Source organism: Mastomys coucha, unplaced genomic scaffold (genome assembly GCF_008632895.1).
Source record: "Mastomys coucha isolate ucsf_1 unplaced genomic scaffold, UCSF_Mcou_1 pScaffold22, whole genome shotgun sequence".
Classification (NCBI taxonomy): domain Eukaryota; kingdom Metazoa; phylum Chordata; class Mammalia; order Rodentia; family Muridae; genus Mastomys; species Mastomys coucha.
In genome coordinates this window covers 265575786-265598185 of record NW_022196905.1, presented here as the reverse complement: position 1 = coordinate 265598185, position 22400 = coordinate 265575786, and the positions used below count along the sequence as shown (strand labels likewise).

The window sequence follows — 22400 nt, the reverse complement described above, 5'->3', positions numbered from 1 at the left end:
GTGAGGACTCAGGACTTCCGTCCCGGAAGCTCAGTTTTAAGCATGGCTTTGGGAGGGGAGGGACGCAAGCGAAAGAAGGGCCAGAAGCGGAGGTGAGTGGCTGCCGGCGTTGGTGTGGATGGGTTGGTGGTGAGTGGCGCAGCGTGGCTGAGAGTGTGCTTGTGTTTGCAGGCAAAGCCCTGAAGACGGCGTGGGGAGTGCGGCCACCGACTATCTGGTGGGACAGGTCGCCGACAGCTTGCGAGGCGGCCGGCGTCCTCCTGGCGGCGGGACGGGGCGGCTGGCCGCTCTCTTCAGCACCGCGGAGCCATCGGCTCCCCCTGTTTTTGTGCCTGTGCCCCAGGTGAGTCGTCGGGCTGGACCTGAGTATGCCTTTAGAGATAGATTTAGAGGGTAACTCGCCTGACAGCAGTAGCTGTCTGGTCCTTGAGCTGGGCTAGCACTTCACCCTCAGCCGATTTGATTGACAGGGTCTCCTGTAGACCATGTAGGTCTCAAATTTCTGTTGTGTACCCGAGGATGATCTTAAACTTCTGATCCTCCTCCAGCCTTTCGAATGCTGAGATTACAGAGTTGCTCCACCATATCCGACGTTACTTTTTATTTTGAGACAGGGTCTCACTAGTTGCCCACGCTTAACATACACGGTAGCCCAGATTCTATATTTCTGCGTCAGCTTTCCACTGAATAGCTGGTGCTACAGGCTTAGCGTTACCAAACCCATCAAATCTGCTCCTGTGACGAATGTCAAGAATACTCTGCTTCTCTCTGTAACCAGTGAAGAAGTATCCATGTAGAAAGGCATCGGAGTATTGCTCAGAGACTTGGAGACGGGGACTTTGCTTTTTAGCTCTGGTTGGCCTAGCACACTTCCTCCTTTCTCAATATCCTGAATGCTGGAATTACAGGCATATGCCACAACACACAGTTTTAGGGTCAGGATTTTGAAAGTTTGAGGTTTTAAATATGACTTCAAACTTTTGAAAGGAAACATCTAAGAAAAGAAAACTTGATGATGAAGACCAAAGCGTGCCCCATATTAAAAAGCCAGTTTTGCAAGAGCCTTCGAGAAAAGTGAAAGTGAAGAAACTCTCTGATGCAGACAAGAGGCTGGCAAACAGGTTGGTGGAAATCTCCTTTTTGCTGTATTAAATACCTCAGGCAGTTTTTTGAAAAAAAAAATTAATGCTCATCTTAAATTTTCCATTGTATATTCCAAAAATTAAAAAAATACATATAAAGTCTCATACAGGGTTAAAAATATAAGAAAGCCATTTATCCTAAGCAAACAGATACTGGTAGCTCCTTAGGTCTTTGCGTCCATCACTGCATCTTGTTTCTGAGCCAGCCTTGCTAGGACTTTAATCCCTTCTCTGTTTCCTGAGTTGGAATTCATCCTTCGGTTTATGTCAAGTGTTTTAGCGTGTCTGTCAAACATGAGTTTGGTTTTCATAGGAACCAGACTTCCCTCATTAACTTAAAATTTCTTTTACCGAACATATGAGTTAGTCTCCAGATACACTACTTTTCTAGTTAGTGTTCCTCATTCTTCCTTGGAGATTTCTTGCATCCCAGGTGGGCCTTGGACTCACTGCCTCCTAAGCTGCACTTCAGCTTCCACAAACCCTTGGCTCTTACTTCCTTCTTACTCCTTCAAATCTGTTTTCTTTTCCCATTTTTACCCTCTCTTCTGTCAGAAAACTTTTAGTAGTTATTATGCTTGTCTGCATGTGTGTCAGTGTTCTTCTATCATGGTGGCCTGTGGAAGGAAGCCAGAGACCAGCTCCAAGGAGTCCATTCTCTGTCTCTCCGCTGTCTGGGTCGCAGAGTCAGGCTGGGGTCATCCAACTGCATGACAGGTGCCTTTGCCTGCTGAGGACTTTGCTCTGCTCACACTCGGTGACTGCTTTTTCAAAGCTTTGCATTCCTAGTGATCTTTCTGTCCCCTTGCTTCTCTGTTTTGTCTCTGAATTAAGATGAACACCTTTCCTGAGCTTGCTCTTAGGAAACAGCTTCTTCTCAGAGTTCTTGTCAGTCGCCTCACAGCTGTTCTTTGTGGGTACTGCCCTTGTGTCGGCCCTGAGCACTAGACCTGTTTCTTTTGACTGGCAATTTTGACTGGCTATATCTGCACCTGTACATTCCTTGTTCACCTTAAGATAATGCTTCATGAGGCTAGAGGTGTACCTCACTTGGTAGAGTGTTCCTTGTACCATGCATACACACACATACACATACCTGCAGTCACAGTACTTAGAAGGTGGCAGTACTAGGATTGGACAGTCAGAGTTATCCTACACTATATAGTGAGTTTGAAGCCAGCCTAGGTTGCATGACACCCTTCTTTAAAACAAAACCCAAAGAGCAAAATAAAAATGCTTCAAACTGAAATCCTGCATTAATGGTACTTCATTTCTAGATAGTTGCTTAAGTCAGTTATCCTGTGATCTCCCCTCTTCATATACAGCTGCTCAGTTGCTAAGTCCTGAAGCTTTTTTCTTCTTCTTCTTTTTTTTAATGAAAAGACAGTCTAACTGTATTTTTCTATTCCAGTCTGAACTTAAGATCCTCCTACCTTAGCTTCTTAAGTCTACTCAGTATTCTTTAATTCTCTTGTCTGCCTTCTTTCCATCTCCATCCTTGTTCTGGCCTGCTTTTTGTGTTGTCATGACAATATCTTTCCTGTTCATGATTATACATCTTGTTCATTTCCTATTTTCTCCCCTGCATGATTGACTTGGGTCTGTGTGTTTACCTGCCTGCCCTCCTTCCTCTTTTCCCCCTTCCTTTTGCCTTCCTTCTTCTTTCCTCCCTCCCTTCCTTCTTTCTCCCCTTCCTTTCTGTGGTGCCAGACATTGAACAAACAAAAATACATGCTAGGCAAAGTGCCTTGCTGAACAATGTCCTTAGACTCAAATTAATTTTTGAAGTACAGCCTGACTATGTGGTCCAGGTTGGCTTCCAGTACCCAGGTGATTTTTGTAGGTAGTCAGTCTTGTAGTCAAATGCTTTTGCATAACTGGTCACTCTCAACTGGGCTTCACCATACCTCGTTTTCCTTGCCAGCTACATTAAATGTTGAAGTGAACAGATCATTATACTTGGGCTCTTGGTGGTGGAGTAATAGAAGTATTTATTTAAGACTATGACACACACTGCTTTCTTCTTTGAGAAGCCTTTCTTGGTGTTCATGTTTCTGGTTGGGTATCCTAGCCATTGCCATACTAGCTGTTGCCACGTGATCACTGCCTGCCTCTGTAGAGCACTGCTGAAAGGCTTTAAGAAGCACAGTGGGAACCCAGTGAGTCATTGCATGGCTCCTGCTGCCCCTTCTTTTTTCTTATCTTAAGACCCCTGTCTAGTTCTCGTCAGTGTGACATCAGACTTGAGTGTCCCTGTGCACCAGTACTATCTGTTTGTATTTACCATTTCAAAGCTTCTGAAGGGACAGTATCAATACAAGACACCTCAAGACCAAGTTCCTAGCACAAAGGAGATTTATTTGCTTCAGAGGGATAAATTAAAAAGAAAGGAATAAGAAACAAAGACATGAGCCGGGCGGTGGTGGCACGCGCCTTTAATCCCAGCACTTGGGAGGCAGAGGCAGGTGGATTTCTGAGTTCGAGGCCAGCCTGGTCTACAGAGTGAGTTCCAGGACAGCCAGGGCTACACAGAGAAACCCTGTCTCGAAAAACCAAAAAAAAAAAAAAAAGAAAAAAAAAAAAGAAACAAAGACATGAAATATCGGATGAGGAAGAAGGGGAAGGGAACCAGGGGGAGGTAGAGGGGGCGGTCAATATTTGGTCTTGGGTGGTAGGGGGTAGGGGATAGGGGATGGCAATGACCATAGAGGACTGCCTCTAGATAAAGAGGAGACAAACGTGGCCCATAGGCAAATGGCAGTTTATAAAGGTAAAAGGGGAAACCCTGTGTTAGGGTTAGGTGTTTAATTTTGATTGGGCTTGTTTTTTGGTTTTTCGAGACAGGGTTTCTCTGTATAGCCCTGGCTGTCCTGGAGCTCACTTTGTAGACCAGGCTGGCCTCGAATTCAGAAATCCACCTGCCTCTGCCTCCCATTGATTGGGCTTGTTAATTAGGGCAACCAAAGGGGGCTTTTGATGCTGGACCTTGGTAGTCAGCCTTGGAAGAAGGAAGTGGCCAAATAAGGGAATAGACCTTGGTAGTTAGCTTTAGGAATGTAATCTAATGTTTTTTAGCAAGGGTGGGGCAAGGCCTGTCATAGCCATATTTGATATGCTTGGTGGGCTAGAGTCCCTTCACTTACTAGTCAGAACTCTGATAAGTAAGGACTCATGTTTTCTCTATTGACAGATTCTGTTTTCAGACTGTTTGGTGGGCATAGACACCTCTCTAGGTCTTAGAGAGTGTTGAGTGTCCAGGGCCTAGGGCAGAGAATAATAATAAACTGGGCCCCAGCAGACCTTGTAAAGTAGACCTTGAAGAGCTTATGTGGCTTTCCTTTAGAACTCCTGTGCTGCTGCTGCTGCTGCCACTGCTGTCTGGCTTTTAGTATATCAAATATTCCTTAAACTCTTGAGGATAGACTTTGTTTTCTAAAGGTAGCAGGCAGCAGAAGCCAGCAGAAGGTGTTTGCAGTGAGGACCAGGACTGGTTTTGTCACATGCTGGGTTTTTTTTTGTTGTTGTTGTTTTGTTTTTGACTCCTCCTTTCTTTGGTTGTTCCTTTAAAAATAGGGAAAGTGCTCTAGCAAGTGCTGATTTAGAAGAAGAGCTTCATCAGGACCAAGGACAGAGAAGGAGAAGGTCTCAGTCTCGGGGTAAAGTGACAGATGGAGAAGCGCTGGATGTTGCCCTCTGCCTCCATGAGGATGGGGGCCAAAGAACAAAAATCCCACGCAACCCCGAGGAGGAGCGGTTAAAAAATGAGAGGACTGTGTTTGTTGGCAATTTGCCTGTCACGTGTAATAAGAAGGTGAGTGAGTGGGAACCTAGAGAAACTATTGACTAAGGTTATATTTAATGAGCTCATAGTTGATAACTAACTCATTGCTGTAGTTTCACTGTGCTTCCAAATCACCACACCATATGTGGGTTCTGCTGTATGTTTGTATATGTGTGTGTGGGGTGTGTTGCTTGGGCTTGGCTCCTAGGCCTAATTCAGGCTTTTGAAGGTCATGTTTGAAATGGCAGTGGCCTACTTCTGTCCCCGCCCCCCCCCCCAGCTTCTGCTTTCTTCCTATTAATGCTGCTAAAATGTTTTGGGGGTTTTTTGTTTTTTGTTTTTTTTCGAGACAGGGTTTCTCTGTGTAGCCTTGGCTGTCCTGGAACTCACTCTGTAGACCAGGCTGGCCTCGAACTCAGAAATCCGCCTGCCTCTGCTTCCCAGGTGCTGGGATTAAAGGCGTGTGCCACCACTACCCTGGCAATGGCCACTAGAATGTAAACCAACACTCACTCACTCACTCTCTCTCTCTCTCTCTCCCTCCCTCTCTCCCTCCTTTAGTGTTCTGTCTTGCACACAGGAGAGGATGCCTAACACATAGCAAGTGTTCAAAGAAGATTTGCTGTGTGGAAGAATGAGTACTTACGTTTTGTATTCTGTGGGTGTGGTTGGTAGGCTATGAGTAAACCTCAGGCCCAGATCTTGTTCATCTTTGGAAGGATGACTATATAGTTTTATTCGTTTTGTTTTGTTTTGTTTTGTTTTTCGAGACAGGGTTTCTCTGTGTAGCCCTGGCTGCCCTGGAACTCACTTTATAGACCAGGCTGGCATCGAACTCAGAAATCTGCCTGCCTCTACCTCCCAAGTGCTGGGATTAAAGGTGTGCGCCACTACTGCCGGGCTTTTAGAATTGTTTTATGTGGATGATATTTTCCCCACATGTATGTAATGTGTACTACAGGTATATCTGGTGCCTGTGGAGGTCAGAAAGCATCAGATCCTCTGGAAGTGAAGTAATGGATGATTGTGAGCCATCATTTGGGTGCTGATGGTGGATGCCATGCAGGAAGACTTGCAGTGGGCAAGTGAGCTCCCTGGAGACAGCTGTCTGCTGGCTTGGCTGCAATGGGTGAGCTCTGGTGAGGCAAGGCCCCAGAGACTTAGTCCCAAGGTTGCTTCTTGCTACTGATGTCCTTTCTCATATTTATCATTATCATACTCCTCATTTATTTTGCTTGGTGTGAGTGCACTCCAGGAGGCCCTCACTGACTATAGCCTCGTGTAATTACTTCCTGGGTGATAGCCACCCTATTGGGCAAATTTCCTATAGATCAACATGAAGATGAACTTTCATGAATTAATGCTGTTTACATGAATTAATGACTTTATGGAATTCCTGATTTGATTCAAATAATTTTAGGAAGAAAGTTTAAAGGGAGAAAGTTTTAGTTGTTTTATCAAAAAGATTTAATAACGTTAAAATCAAGAATAGATTATATCCCCTCCTTATAGACTAGTAAGTAAATGCTGCATAATAAGGAGTACAGTGAGCTTTCATAAATTACACTAAGAAGAGAAATAGGCTTGGGGAAAATTTATGATCAAGGAAGAACATTCTAGGTCAGGTCTAAGGATGAAGGCACAGGTGAGTACTATGAGAAAGCAAAGCCATGTGAAACTGTTGCTTTGAACTTATAATGAGCTTATAGAGTGAAACACTGCTTTGAATTTACTTGCTTATAGAGTGAAACTGCTTTGAATTTACTTACTATTGACATCCTTCTGTAACTGCTTTTGTGTGACATTTTATAAAGAACTTTTATCTAAGAAGGTATAAAAAGACTGAGAGTAAGAATAAAGTGTGGGCTCTGTTCCACCCACCAGTGTATAAATGTATATATGTCTGTATGTACATACATACATTGCTATGCACACTCGTCTACTCCAGTCACATCCAAAATATCGGGGATAAAATCCTGATTAAAGGATAAGAGGCAATAAGAATCCAAAAGAATTCTGTGCCTCCTGGATTTCAGACAGTCGCTGGTATCCCCTAACTCAGACATGTTCCAGATTAGTCTTTCCAATCATCAACACGCCCTCATAATTAAGCATAAAGGTACCCCAAGTAATGATTCGTAAATGGCTAAGATTGGGCACTGTTTTCTGGCCAGCACAATGTTTCCAACTATCCTAGTTCAATACCAAGCTGTCCATAGCTTGCAATTTCTCTCAAAGTATCTGCCTCGCCAGAGCTAGCAACAGAGGTCGAGTACATTCCTTAGGGCAATAGATAGTTTACAATAGTTAGAAATGTTTTGTATACTAGAGAGTAATGAAGGGTTTCCCTCACTCAAGGACATTAGCTAAAAGTGTTAGGTTGGAACTCCTCACTGCCTGTCCCCAGCTAGACCCAGAGAATTAGCAGGAAATGCTAGATTGAAACCTCCTGGTCATTGCCTCCAGCAGAACCAGAGAATTAGCCTAGGAATACCAAAATGCCTCAACAGGGAGGGCTCCACTCCTCTTCACACCTGAGGACCAAATCCCACTGACCTTGATGTGCGGTCACTTGCCTACGTGACCTCAGTCTTGCTGTCACCCCCACCTGCCTACGTGACTCATATAATTTGCCCTGCTTGCTGTATGCTACTTAAGCCTGCTTTTCACTTGGTATACTAGGACTGGGATTCGCAGAAGGACTCGCAGAGGGACTCGCGCTGCACTTGCACTGGCGCTCAGACTAAGACTAGAACTTAGATGGGCTAGGACTCAGATTCATGCAATCCGCAGTCCCCAGGTCCCAGAGCACTAGGGCCCGGGGGATGCAGCACCAGTTCAGAGGAGATAGCTGCTGCTTTAAACCCAGTATGTTTCAGATAGCCTCAGATGTACCTCAACTATTGAGCTGCCAAATTTACCATCTCTCTTTTATAATGACTGTAAAAGTCTGATGCCAATTCTAAGAAATACATTTAGATCCTATACTTCATGTGTCGTCTCTGCCATCATTTCTTCGCCTACGCCTTGTCGACCTGACTAGGACCCTGTTTCTCCCGCAGGTTGAGGGAGGCCCAGATTGGCCGGCCCGTGGCAATACATATATAGGTATATGTATATAAATATATATGTACATTTGTGAAATTGATGAAACAGGTGGTCAGGCCTGGCTTGAGCGCTGTGTGTGTGGGGGGTGGCGTACACTTACTTTCTTCCTTTTTTCTTTCTTTCTCTCCCTCTCTTTCTCTCTCTCTTCTTTCTTCCTTTCTCTCTTTCTTACTTACTTACTTACTTTTTTTTCCCGTTCTCTGTGAAATTGCCAAAAATTATCAACTTTTGGCCCCAGAATAGCAAGAAAGAGTTAAGTTGCCAGAAGTCATCAGCTTCTGGCCTCCAGAACAGTAAGAGAGGGTTAAAGATCAAAGGTCATCAACCTTTGTCCTTGTCCCATGCTGTGTTCCACCTCAGTACTTGACCTTGTCTCACTCCTCCACCCTCATGCTGAGAACCAAACTCAGATCCTACTGAAGAGTGAAAAGTGTTCTAAGCTGCTGAGCCTTTTCTCCAGCCCTCCTTTGTGTTTTTGAGTCTATACTCTGGTCTTTAACCCATGGTAATCCTTCTGCCTCTACCTCCTAAGTAGTAGGATGAGAGACTGTGCCCAGGTATTTTTTTGTCAGTTTTGTATCATCTCCCTATGAATCTCCTTATGTGCCCCAGGCTAGCCTTGATATCTCAGTCGTCCTGCCTTAGCTGCCTGTGTACATTTTGCTGTTGGTTATTGATTTTCCTTTTAGGTCATAAGAGCTCAGAGGAAAGAAGTATGATGTTGTTCTTCTGTAAAAACAGTCTTACAGTAAATGGCTTTTTAGTTAGAATTAGTTGTAGAAATTACTGTTGTACCTGTAAATACATGTATGTTCTTCACATCTTGAGATAGTTCAAGAATTTGTCCCAAAATGACTAAGATTCTCCATATACTGGTAGTCTGAACCAGACAGCTCAGAATTGCTCTGTAGAACAGTATTCTTAAAAGGCACTGTGGTTTAAGCCAGTGTGAAAAGATCAGAGAATATGTGCAAGATACAAGTCTAACTAACCTCCTCTTAAGTGTCAAATAGGTTATAAACATTGAAACATATAGCTATCATGTAGGTCATGAATGGATGCTAATGTGAACCTGAATAGTATTTGTCTTCTTCTCAAGTTTCTGTAAAATCTTTTTGTCTATCCAACTGAACAGTCTTGTGTTTTTTCTGACGAGTTTTTTGGTTTTTAGATACTGGATGTAAACACTGCATCATCTTGACTCCACTTTGTGTTTTTTAGTGCTGGGCTACTACTTACACTTGATTCTGGGATGTTCTTAAAGTAAATTCATATCATTTCTTTTTGTGATACAGATGTTCAAGGTGTTAGCTAACGTGTGTGTATATATTGTTTATTTTAGAAGCTGAAGTCATTTTTTAAAGAGTATGGACAAGTAGAATCCGTACGATTTCGTTCTGTGGTAAGTGTCCTCCCCGACTCAAAACTGCATAATATCACTGTGCTTTGTCAGTCAGTCAGACGTACTGGCCCCTTGGTGCCAGTGTCCTCTTCTGAGGCAGCACTTGGTAGGTAACTGCATGAGTTCACTCAATATAGTGACATCTGTCACCAAGGCTGGCCCTAGGGTGGGTGACTGACTGGTGACTGTCTCTGCTGTCAGAGTAGGCGAGGGACTGTTCCTTCCTCACCAAGCCTGACTAGTGCTGTGGGCAAGAGAGGAGTGCGACTGTAGCAGTGTGCTTGGGATCCGATTTCACTCTTAAGCAGTTATACTAATGTTCAGAGAATGAACATTTTTCCTTTTTTTTAAAACGATTTATTTATTATTATAGATAAGTACACTGTAGCTGACTACAGACACACCAGATCTCATTATGGGTGGTTATAAGCCACCATGTGGTTGTTGGGATTTGAACTCAGGACCTTCTGAAGAGCAGTCAGTGCTCTTACCCGCTAAGCCATCTCACCAGCTGTAGCCCTAGCTGTCCTGGAACTCACTAAATAGACCAGGCTGGTCTAGAATTCACAGAAATCCATCGCTTTTGCTTCTGTTTCCCGGGTGTTGGAACTAAAGGTTTGTGCAATCACACCCAGCAGTGTGTTTTCCAGAATTCTTTTCAGTGTAGTGTGCAGTATTCCAGTGTGTACAAGTAGGGCTTACCTTGTTTCTATCAGTGTAGTGTGCAGTAGTTTGTTGTGTACAGTTTGGGCTTACCTTGTTTAATTGTTCTTGCTTACATGATTCTCTGAGGACTTCTCAGGGCTGAGAGCATAGATCAGCAGTGGAATGCTTGCCTAAAGTATGTAGTTTCTCAGTCTCCACACTGTTGAGGTGTGGGCTGGATGGCTCTGTTGCTGCTGCCTTGTGCATCCCTAGAATTACCCACTAACTCTTGCAGATTCTCCCTGAACAAGTGTCCCATGGAAAAACGGACTGCTTCTTTAAAAGTAGGCATTTTGTAAGATCTTAACACTTCTTGTTATTTCTGCTTGTTTCCCACCATTACCACCAATTTACCTGCTCCTCTGAGTTCCATCTCCCAATGTGACGCTGTTGCCTGAACTAACTGGGGTGTCTTGGCCCACACCCTAGGTGCATGATGCCTGCAGGATGTGGCATTCCCATGTTAATAACTCCTTGGTGCACCTGGCCTGTTACTTATTCTGCTTGCTTTTCACATAGAGGCTTTACTCAATTAAGTCACTTCTTTGCTTTTTCCTTGGCCTATGTTTGTTCATGGCTTCTTTGAAATAGTTTTGTTTTATTGATAATCTCTTTAAGATTTATTTTTACGCGTATGGGTGGATGTTTTGCTTGCAATTGTCATATGCATGCAGTCCTCCTGGAGGTCAGAAGAGGGCATCAGATCCTTTGGAATTGATTGGAGTTAACAGACCACTGTGGAAGAGCAGCCTGGGTCTTCTAGAAAAGCAGTTGTCTTTACTGCTGAGCCATCTCTCCAGCCATTTTATTACCTTTTGTTAGAAGAGCTGACCATACCGTGGTTCCTCCCTTCAAGGGTTCCAGGTGTGTATGGCCCTGTGTGTTCTTGCCTCATCTTGTAGCACAGCACTTACTACTCTGAACTGAAGCCATGTGTTTTGTTGGCCATGTGGCTCTTCCCACAGCTGCTGCTTTGTCACTTTGGCTTTTCTCTGTGCTGCTAGTACAGCATGCCCTTAGTTCTTCTGGAGTGTGTTCCATAGGTCAGAGGTCAAGATCATCCTCAGCTATATGCTGAGTCCATGGCTAGCCTGGGCTACAAAGGCCCTGTCTAAAACAAATAAAGACACCACTAATTTTAGGACCCACTGGGATATGTAATCTCTTAGATGCAAAGGAAATGTTTCCTTATTACCAGTATAGACATTTTAGGTTTATAAATGATATCCCCCCCCATATACATTTACTTTATAAAACTGTTTTCATGACTCTTCATTGTCTTGGAATCATCCTGTGGCCTGAGCCTATTGTCTATACTTGTGCCTTCGTTGTTTGAGAGAGGCTGTTGAGTGTGATATTGTCTGTGGAATTCCTTATATCTTATTCTCATGCTTCTCTTCCCATTTCTGTTTTGTGGTAGGGCTTCCTGTAGCCTTGAACTCAAACTCACTTGTAGCTGAGGGTGACTTTATGTTTCCTCATCCTCCTGCCTTAAGTGCTGGGATTATAGGATTACAGGTGTGTGCTGCCACTCCTGGCTCTCAGAATCCTTTTCACAAGCATTGGGATAGCTGCTTCTGATTTGATTGCCCTACAGTGTTTTGAGTTACATGAGTTACATGTAGTTAGAATACTTTGGCCCCTAAAATGTAACTTATGTGGCTGGGAGTGTGACAGAGATAGACCACGTTGGCATGCACAGAGCCCTGAGGTCAGTCTCCCCACTGAAAAGGGGGGAATAATGAAAATGCTAACCAATTTGAAAAAATGCTTCAAATTCTAATTTTTAATGTTTCTTTTTCTTCTTAAAAGATGCCAGCAGAGGGGACACTATCCAAGAAGTTGGCTGCAATAAAGTAAGCTCATAATAAGATTGTTTTCTCTTTACTTTAGACCATCCTAGTGTTCTCTAAAGTCTACCCTATTTATTTAACTATACCTGCAGATGTCCTGTGGTCAAAAGAGCACTGGGAATTAGTGAGGCTACTTTGCACTTAGAATTCTGACTGCTGTCTCACAGAGCTGTTCACCTGGTTATGGTCACACATTTTATAAAGAGTGCAGGTTTTATTTATAAAGTGGTTATTTATAAACAAGGGCAGCCTGGCAGGTTACAGTGGTCTTTGTGGCTCAAGTTGAATGAGCATCCACCTGTGTAGCAGGCCTGGTACTTTACTCTAGATTGGTTTTGGCTGTTGAGTTGTTGGTTTTTTATTTGCTTGACAGGGAAGAAGTTAGATATTTGTGATGGAAGATAAAAAATGTTTGTTTTCCTGTTAGTCTTTCCCTGTTTCTTTTGTATATGAGGAATCTTGCCATAGGAAACATTATGTTTAGGTATTTTGTTGTCTTTAAAAGTGTAATTTACGTTAAGTAAAATTGCACATTTGAGATGTGCAACTTTAGTTGTCTCTTCTCTTTTGCTACTTTGGAGATTGGACCCAGGACTTTTGTATAAACCAGGTGACTACTCTCAGCCCCACCCCTACCCTCTTTACCTCTTTATTTATTTATGACACGATCTTTTTTTTTTTCTTTTTTTTTTTTTTTTTTGCTTATTTTGAGAAAGGGTTTCTCTGTGTATCCCTGGCTGTCCTGGAACTCACTCTGTAGACCAGGCTGGCCTCGATCTCAGAAATCCACCTGCCTCTGCCTCCCAAGTACTAGGATTAAAGGCCTTTTGCCACCACCTCCCGGCCGAGACATGGTCTTATGTATCCCTGGCTGACTGGCCTGGAACACACACAGATCTGCCAGTCTGTGCCTTCCAAGTGCTGAGATTGAAGGTGTACACTACCATGCCCAGCCCTTGGATTTTTGAGACAGTCTTGCTATGTAGCAAGTTCTGTGGAACTCCTGATTCTTCTGCTTTGTTTCCTGAGTACTGGGTGTGTACAGGACACCACTGCCTCTGGCCACCTTTAGGATGGGCTGTGTGTGCTCTGGTGCAGACATTGCCACAGTCTATATCCTGAGTGCCCCCCTTAGCCCAGTCTCCTGCTGTGCCCTTGCAGTTGCCCCTTCCTCCTCCGTCCTTAGGGAGCCGCTCACCTACTTTGTGCTTCTGCGTGACATGTGCTGCTATGTTCCCACCCTTCTCCAGTGTCTTGTATTCTTGATTCTGGGATGGGATATGGTAATTGCTTTATACTGAGCATACATTGCCTCTGACTTTCCTCAGCATGATTCTGAGACCTGTGCTGTGCATCAGTGTCCCATTCTTTGTCAACACTGTTGCTTTGTGTGGAGTTAGCAAAGTTTGTTTGTTCACTAGTTCTAGACATTCAAGTGGTTTCAATTTTTACCCTTCATGCATAATGAACTAAAAACATTTGTACCTAGTTTATATCTAAGAAAGTCTCTGAGGTAGAATGGCTGCACTTTATAGTAGGTGTGTTTTAGCTTCCTAAAATATAGCCATCCAGCACTCCTTCCTTTCTGTATGGATTTACATTCCATCAGCATTAGGTAAGAACACCACATGTTCATGTCCTCACCAGCACTGGGTGCTGCCATTCATTCAGTTCTAGCCTTCTAAAGGCTTCTCCATATGCTGTTGTATTGTTCTCATAATTTAAAATGGCAGACATTGATTATGTTCTTACTGGGTATTTGCATGTTTGGTCAAGCGTTTGTAAAAGCTTCAACTGTTTTCTACTATCTTTTTCTTCTTGAAAGAGAGACAAAGAGACATACTGACACAGAGACAGCAGGTTGGGGAAAACTACGTATTCAGTATACAAAAGCTTTGGATGCTTTTTTTTTTTAAAGGATTTATTTATTTTTATTTGATGTTTGTTATCGTTTTGCCCACATTCATGTCTGTGAGGGTGCCAGATATGGGACTGGAGTCAGAGACGGTTGTGAGCTACCCTAGGGGTGCTGGGAATTGAACCCGAGTCCTCTAAAAGAACAGCTAATGCTCTTAAACACTGAGCCATGTGGCCAGTCCCTGCTTTGGTGTCAGGATCAAAAACAAGAAATTCCATAATTTATTGAGGATCCAATATAGAGTGTTCCATCTGTTGGTGAGCCTGTAGTGTAGTAGAAATGCGAGCACAAGGCTCTTTGTTGTTTCTGCCTAGTCTCAGAGCCAGGCAGGGTCAGGATCTGTCAAGGTCTGTGGTCAGCTCTTCCTCGCTGTGGCAGCCAGGCCTCCCACCCTGACCTTGCTTTAATGTTTATATGTATGTGTGTGGGCCTGCATGTGCTACAGTGTGCTTGTGGGAGTTGGTTCTCTACCATCTTGTGGGTAGATTGTCAGTCATGGTGGCAGGCATTTTTACTTACTGAGCCATCTTGTAGACTAGGCTCAGTCTTTTTGTCTTTGATGGGTCTTAAAGTTCCATACCATCTTGCTGACAAGAGGTTCCCCTTTCCTTTTCTTCTAGACCTGGAGTCTTGTCTCTGCCATAGTGACAGGCTGACTGTCCTCCACAGCATCTTCACTTTCCCCTTCATCTGGAGGAGGATCCAGGTGGGGCTTGGGTACTCTTCTTCAGTCTGTTGTTACCACAGTTGTTCTCTGGGGCTCCTGCCCACTCTCCATCTTCCTGTGGATGGTAGCTCAGATCAGAGTATACTGTGTGCATGGTTCCTCCTCCAGCATCAATGACCTCTAGGGCTCTGGCTTAGATTCAACCATGCTATTATTGTCTCTCTCTGGAGTGTGGAGCCTGGCCTTAGTATCCAGGCTACTTTCCTGCAAGACAACTGCTCTCTGATGGCTTCTACCAAAGTTTTGATGCTGTAGATTAGCTGAGAGCCAGGAGAGATGCTCTTTCTGGCTTCTGTGTTGTAGGGTAAGGAGAGCACTGGGTGTCACTAGTGGTTCATGATAACGCATTGAGGCTGATGAAAGGCCAGCTCTCCAGTGAAGCAGACCCACCTGCTTGTCACTGGTATTCATGTGACAAAGATCTTTTTAGACAGAGAAACAGGGCCACATTCTGTTCCCATGTCCTTGGGATGTTGACAGCTTTGGGTTTGTCAGCAGCTGCTTGTTGTAGGGAGAGAATTAGGCGCTAGAGTCTGCCCGACTGAGTTTCTATCCTGGGCTAGCTTGTTACCTTTTGATCACCATCACAGAGGTCTCCAAACCCCAGTTTCTTCATTCATAAATCAGAATCCATGTTAGGTGTGAGGTTAGATCACATGCGTGAAATGTCTGGCTCAGTGCTTGGCAGCATTCCGCATCTAATAAATCACATCTTTCTTCTCAATAGAAATGACCAGATTGTACAGAGGAAGTCACAGAGACTGTGGCAGCATGTGCAGGGACAAGCTATACAGGCTCTCAGTGCTAAGAATGGAAGTGGACATGAGCCCCCATGAAGCTGTCTACAAGTGTCAACTGCTCATCCAGGAAAAATTAGTTTTCTCCAATGGAGTCTCACTGGGTTTAAAAGGCCCTCTGCCCAGGAGTAGATGGCTAACACAAAACACACACTTTGTATTTTTCAAGATTTTTTTTTTTTGTCTCATACTGTTTTGTTTAGGCATTTTTTACCATGTTCGTCTTTTGTTTATGTATTATAGTTTCTGATTTTGTGGTTTATGGATACATGTGTGTATGTATGCACACACAAATTTCTCAAGCTTTTTTTCTCTTGTGGATGTTTTTTTGTTTGTTTGTTTTCGAGACAGGGTTTCTCTGTGTAGCCCTTGCTGTCCTGGAACTCACTCAGTAGACCAAGCTGGCCTCTGAAATTCACCTGCCTCTGCCTCCCAAGTGCTGGGATTAAAGGCGTGTGCTACCACTGCCTGGTGTTTTTTGTTTTGTTTTGTTTTGTTGGTTTTTTTTTGCCTGTTTTCAAAAGAGAGAAAAGGATATGGGAGAAGGAAAGGGAGGGGAAACTAATCAGAATATATTGTATGAAAACTTGTTTTTTCAGTCTTTTGAGAAAGGGTTTTTCTTTGTGTAACAGCCCTGTCTGTCCTGAAACTCACTTTGTACCCAGGCTGGCCTCCAACTCACAGAGATCCAGCTGCCTCAGCTTCCCAGACTTGTGATTAAAGATGTGTACCACCATAACCTGGCTTGAAAAGTAGTTTTGTTTTGTTTGTTTGTTTGTTTGTTGTTCCATGCCTGGCGCTCTTCACTGATTCTCTTCCCAGTGGTGCTCCTTTGTGTGTTGGCCTTTTTATTACTTCAGCAGCAGGTTAACATCTTTAGCCAAGGACCAGAGGTCACTACTAAGTCCATTCTACTGTTGTCTTTATGTTTTGTTTATTTTTATTTTTTATGTATATGGTTGTTTTGCCTGCATGTATATGTCCACCATGTGTGTGTTTGGTATTTGAGGAAGTCAGAAAAGGATGTTATATCCCTGGAACTGGAATTAACAGATGGTTGTTAACTGCCCTGAGGGTGCTGGGAACTGACCCAGGTCCTCTTCAAGAGGAACAAGTGCTCTTAACCAGTGAGCCATCTCTCTAGTCCCCAGTCTCTTTATCTTTAATAGTACTATTTTCTGCTGAATCACATCCATATTATATTAGCCTTGAGCAGCAGCATTAACCATAATCATTAGAGGTGAGAAGCTAGCCTGTGGAGATGGCTCAGTCAGTTAAGTGGTTGACTTGCAAGCATGAGGACCTGAGCTTGATTCCCTGAAGCCTTGTTTTTAAAAAAGCCAGCATAGTGCTTGGCATACCAGTACTGGAGAGGAGAGACAGGTAGAGAACCCTGTTACCCTGTAGCCAGCCAGTCTAGCCTGTATGGTGAGACCTAGGCCAATGAGAAACCCCATCCCAAAAACTTAGGTAGTACGTGCAGGATGGCCCAGCAAAGAAAATTGTCTGCTGCCAAGCGCAAATTACCTTGGTTCAATCCCTGGAACCCAAATGGTAGAAAGAAAGGATTGCTTCCCATGAGTTGTCCTCTGTCTACACATGCGTGTGCATGCCACCCTTACCTACAACTAAGCAAGTGTTTTGAGTTCAGGGCAGTCAGGGCTATACAGAGAAACCCTGTCTCGAAAAACCAATACACACACACATACACACACACATACAAAAATAGTAGACAGCACTTGAGAGATTAGATTGACCTCTGGTTTCCACACACACTTGCATTTATGTGTAAACACACTCATACACAAGTGTGCCTTGCTAAGAAGAAACATAACTGTGTTCCTGACAAAGGGTCCATGTCTGAATCAGATCAAACTTTTGGATCCAGTAGTCAGTTTATATGGCACAAAAGACAAAGGTGCATGTCATACTGCTTTTTCACAGCCAGCAAATCTTAAAAATATACACAAAATGGTAGACCAACAAAGTCCAGACTGTGGGAAATAATGTAGGTCAAACAATTTGACAGAGATAGGAGGAAAATGGACAAATAGAGTGTGATGTGTAAGAGTAGGTGAGGCTGTCCATGAGGAAGTAGAGATGGTAACGGCCATCAGAAGGAAGGATGGGTTCCTGGGTGAGTAATGGATGCCAGAGCTTAGGCTCCTGGGTGGGTAATGGATGCCAGAGCTTAGGCTCCTGTGTGCTGAGCTGCCTGTGGATGTGCACTTTTTATATATGTATCTTGCAGTGAAAAGAATTTTGCTAGCAGCAGAGTTGGAGCCAGGATGACATTTCTAATCCCTCTATTGTTCTGGTTGACACATGTGGGAGTCTGCTCTTACCACTCCCTCACAGGATAATGCCAGAGAGTGTGGGCTTCCTGTTCTTTTGCTGTCTTTATATGTCTGTGTTCTTTTTTCAAATTACTGGATCTTTACTTAAATTTGGAACTTCCACTCTGCAAGTCCTATCTTATATTGATTGTAGAAAACAAAACTAGGTTTTTTTTCCCTTGAGTTTGAGGTTAGCAACTTTTTAAAAAATATATTTTCTTGTTTTAAAATTTATTTTTATTTTATGTACATTAGTGGTTTTTTCTTTTTAAAGATTTATTGATTGATTTTATGTATATGAGTGCTCTATCTGCATGTACATGTGTGTCAGAAGAGGGCATCAGATCCCATTATAGATGGTTTTGAGCCACCATAGGGTTGCTGGGAATTGAACTCAGGATCGCTGGAAGAACGGCCTATACTTTTAACAGCTGAACCATCTCTCCAGCCCTACCTTGGTGTTTTTACCCACATGTGTACCTAACTGTGTGAGGATGTTGGATCTCCTGGAACAAGAGTTACAGACAGATGTGAGCTCCCATGTGGGGATTGAATCCAGTACTCTGGAAGAGCAGTCAGTCCTCTTAACCACTGAGCACTTTTCCATGATCCTTTTTTCCTTATGTTTTCTCTGTAGACGTAAATTTCATCCTGACCAGAAAAGCATCAATGCATATGTAGTGTTTAAGGACGAGAGCGCTGCTGCAAAAGCCCTCCAAAGGTAATTGTTTCTAGGGTGGAGCATGTCATTGTCCTCTGACCTATAGAGATGGGTTCATTATTTGGCTTCATTACAGCAAATGTTTCTGTAACTAAGTGCCCATTTTCAACAAACATCTCCCCTTGTCTTTATAACTAGAAATGGGGCCCAGATTGCAGAAGGATTTAGTATTCGAGTTGATCTGGCATCTGAAACCGCCTCTGTAAGTATAATGTGATTGTTTAAAGATCTTAATAAGACAGCCAGATATGGTAGCTCATGCTTGTAATCCATGCATTGGGAGGATAAGACAGAGGAAGCAACAGGAATTACAGGTTGGTTGTGGGGAATTGAACTCAGAATTTCTGGAAGAACAGTCAGTGCTCTTAACTTCTGAGCCATCTCTCTAGCCCCTAGCACCTTCTTTTAATAGATTGAAGTCAAGAAAGTTGTTACTCAAGTTGTGGTAGTAGCTCATACCTGTGTCAGTGCTGGGGAAACAGAGGCAGGAGAATCACACATTTTGGGACACTGGGCTATACACTGAGAACCTGCTTAGAAACCAAAAATTGTTATTTGTTAGAGGTAAGGAGCACAGTCTGAAGACTCTCTGTACTTGGTAGGGACATATAAAGGTTCAGGCTGTGGCTCTGTATTATGGTAAATGCTGTCATAAGCACAGGATGCTTCATCCATTCAGGAAAGGGGATCTGGGGACAGGTCAACAAGAAAAAACAAGGAGGGTTTCCAGGAGAACAGATTTTCTATGAGCCTTAAAGGTTTATCTGGGCAGGAAGATATTTTCACAGGCAGTATCTGTGAGGTGTATGCACTGAGGACAGAAACCTTACTTCCTTGGGGAATGGCAAGAACTTGGTGTGGCTAATGGTGTATGGGGGCACAGCATGCTGTTGGGTAAATAGATTAGCAGGCAAATCATGAAGCCTGCTCTGCCTCACTTGATGCAGTCTGGACTTTGTCCAGGATCAGATCATAGTTTCAATGCTGCGGCAGTGTGACCAGATTACACATGACAGCTGTGTCTTCAGACAACAAAGAAGGATTATGGGTGGACTCAGTCTGTAGGCATGTGGTTCTCTGAGTGTCAGGGTTACTCAGTTGAAAGAGAACAGCAGTCAGAGCAGACCCTACCACAGAGGGTCAGTAGGTCACCTGCCACCTGCCACCTGTGTCTGTCAATAAAGTTAGCTGCACACAACCATGCATTTCTTAAACAGTCCTTACAGCAGGATAAGAAGTAGCAATGGAGACCACGTGACCCTCAGACCAAGTCTCAGAGGCTCTTGACCTTCCTAATACTGCGACCTTTTAATACAGTTCATCATGTTGCAGTTACCCCCACCCTTAAAGTTTTTTCCACTTAATAACTGTAATTTTTCTACTATTATGAATGGTAGTATAAATACCTGTTTTCCAATGGTCTTCCGCAACTCCTGTGAAATGGTTATTTGATACCCCCTACTACCCACAGGTGAGAACCCTTTCCTTAGAGCCTCAAGTGTTTGCTGATTAGCTCCTCACATCAAAACTTTCCAGTAGCAGGCCTTTCCTAAGAACCACCCGTGAGTGTCACCATGAATGAAGTCTCTCCTCTGCTTTCTTACTATGCAGAGGGAAGACAAGAAACAGACATGGGCAGATGTATGATCAAGTCGGGAGGTGGATGGCTACAGGCAGGGGAGGAATGTAGAGGGCAAGGGTAGCAGTGTAGGAAAGTTTCTGTTTTTAATATACTTGACTGGTTTTTATTCTTGTTTCAGAGAGACAAGAGATCAGTATTTGTGGGAAATCTTCCTTACAGTAAGTTTGTTTAAACAAATTAAAATATAACTATTGTTACAACTTTAGCTGCCTCAGAGGAAAATTTAGAAAGAGCTGGGGTTGTTGCTCAGTAGAGAGCTCCTCTCTGGTATTTGTGAGGCTTTAAATTCAGTGCTCTTAGCGCCAAAACTCACACAAATGAAACAAATAGTCTAATGATTAGCTTATGACTAGTTTTAAGAGGCATGTTCTAAGATGGAGGGTGGTGGGACACGTCTCCCAGCACTTGAGAGGCAGAGGCAGGCAAATCTGAGTTTGAGGCCAGCCTGGTCTACAGAGTGAGTTCTAGTACAGCCAGGGCTATACATAAACCGTGACTTAGGGCAGGGGGGGAAGGCAGATTATTGTACTGTTGTGTGCATGGGGCTTTGCTTATCTCAGCATTATCAAACGTCTCCAGGTGAGTCCACATGTTTACCTCAGCTGTGCTTGGATTTGTTTGTAGAAATTGAAGAGTCTGCTTTGGAGGAACACTTTCTGGACTGTGGGAGCATTGTGGCAGTGAGGATCGTGAGAAACCCACTTACAGGAGTTGGCAGAGGGTTTGGCTATGTGCTCTTTGAGGTATGGGAGACTAATGCGGGGATGCTCTTTGAAATGCTGGGATGAGATTGTCACTGCCATGCCATCTTTGTGGTAATGTTGTCGTTTAAATCCCCGGTTTTTGACTTAGGGAAGCTAAATCCATAGCTACACATTGCTGTGGCTATAGCTCCTGGTTTGTACATGCTGACAGTCCTAAGTAATAGCCTAGCTGTTGGGTATGAGAGAAACTAAAACTTTGAAATTTTACCTTCTGTGAGATGGAGCAGACACTGACTGTTCATTCACTCAATGACTGTTAATCAGGGTTCCCTAATAGTCTTAAGCAGTAAAGAACATAGCCTACTACTTAATAGCACTTTGATTCATTTTTATTATTTTTAACATGGATGTGTATGGTCTGTGTGTGGATATGTACATGTGAGTGTACCTGCACCTGCCAGAGATGTGGGATCCCCCTTGAGCTGGAGTTAGGTGCCTGGAATTCCAGTTCTCCATAAGAACAGAATGTACTCTTAACTACTGAGTGAGACATCTGTCCATCACACAGGGCCTTTAACTCTTGATAAGTATTGCCAGGGAGGTTATAAGACTCTTACATGCATGAGGTTTGTGTTGCTCTATTATACAGATCTTATTTGTTCCTATGTCTAGATGTTACTTGCCTCTTTGAAGCTTGTAGAGGATACGCCTTAACATTGAAAATAGTTTTAATGGTTCTGTGTTGGAATAGAATAGGATTTTGGACTTAAGTAGAACCCTCTAGTCTCTAGTCCCACATCTCAGGGACTTTAGAAGAGTTTCCTGCCTTCCACGTATTAACAGGAATTTTACAGAAAGTTGGGTTTTGTGCTGATTACTGTTTTAAAGAAATGTCATATGATGAACAGTGAACCTGTGGTTGTGATTGTGAGCATTTGGTGAAGCAGCTTGAGCACCACCTGTAACCATGAGTGGAACATGAGCAACAAGGGGCTCAAGCAAGGCTGCCCAAACCCTTAGGATCTGATCTCTAGGGCATAGACTAGAAGGATTTCTGTGTGCAAGCTTGAGGACTGACATAGACCACTGAATTCTGATCTTACTAGTCTCATTACATATGAGTTTCTGGTGGAAATTAACGATTCTTCTTATTATAGAACACAGATGCTGTTCATCTTGCTTTGAAGTTAAATAATTCTGAGCTAATGGGAAGAAAACTGAGAGTCATGCGTTCTGTTAATAAAGAAAAACTACAACAACAGAATTCAAATCCAAGCTTGAAGAAGGATGTCATTAAACCTAAGCAAAGACTTAATTTTACTTCCAAAGAAGGAAAATTCCATTCCAAGAATGCATTTATTGGAGAAAAGGCAGTTCTCATGAAAAAGAAGAAGAAAGGACAAAAGAAAAAACTACAAACGAAGAAACCAAGAAAACAGCCATAATAACTGATGTTGCTCCCTTCCTTCCTTTTTGTGGTGAAACCTTGCAATGAGGGTCTGGGTTTTTTATGGATTATGTGGAAAATGTGGAGGCTTCCATAGTGACTATCTCTTTTTTTTTT

General features: G+C 43.3%; 1 protein-coding gene across 1 annotated transcript; it reads left to right on the top strand.

The window, feature by feature from the left end:
* Rbm34 (RNA binding motif protein 34) lies at positions 1-22383 on the top strand. Its single transcript, XM_031341851.1, has 11 exons — positions 1-92; positions 172-343; positions 988-1121; positions 4716-4953; positions 9374-9433; positions 11951-11994; positions 18407-18490; positions 18629-18692; positions 20251-20290; positions 20757-20875; positions 21994-22383. Exons 1-11 carry the CDS (start codon positions 43-45, stop codon positions 22279-22281), a joined length of 1293 nt encoding a protein of 430 aa, XP_031197711.1. The 5' UTR covers positions 1-42; the 3' UTR covers positions 22282-22383.
* The last annotated feature ends 17 nt before the right edge of the window (positions 22384-22400 follow it).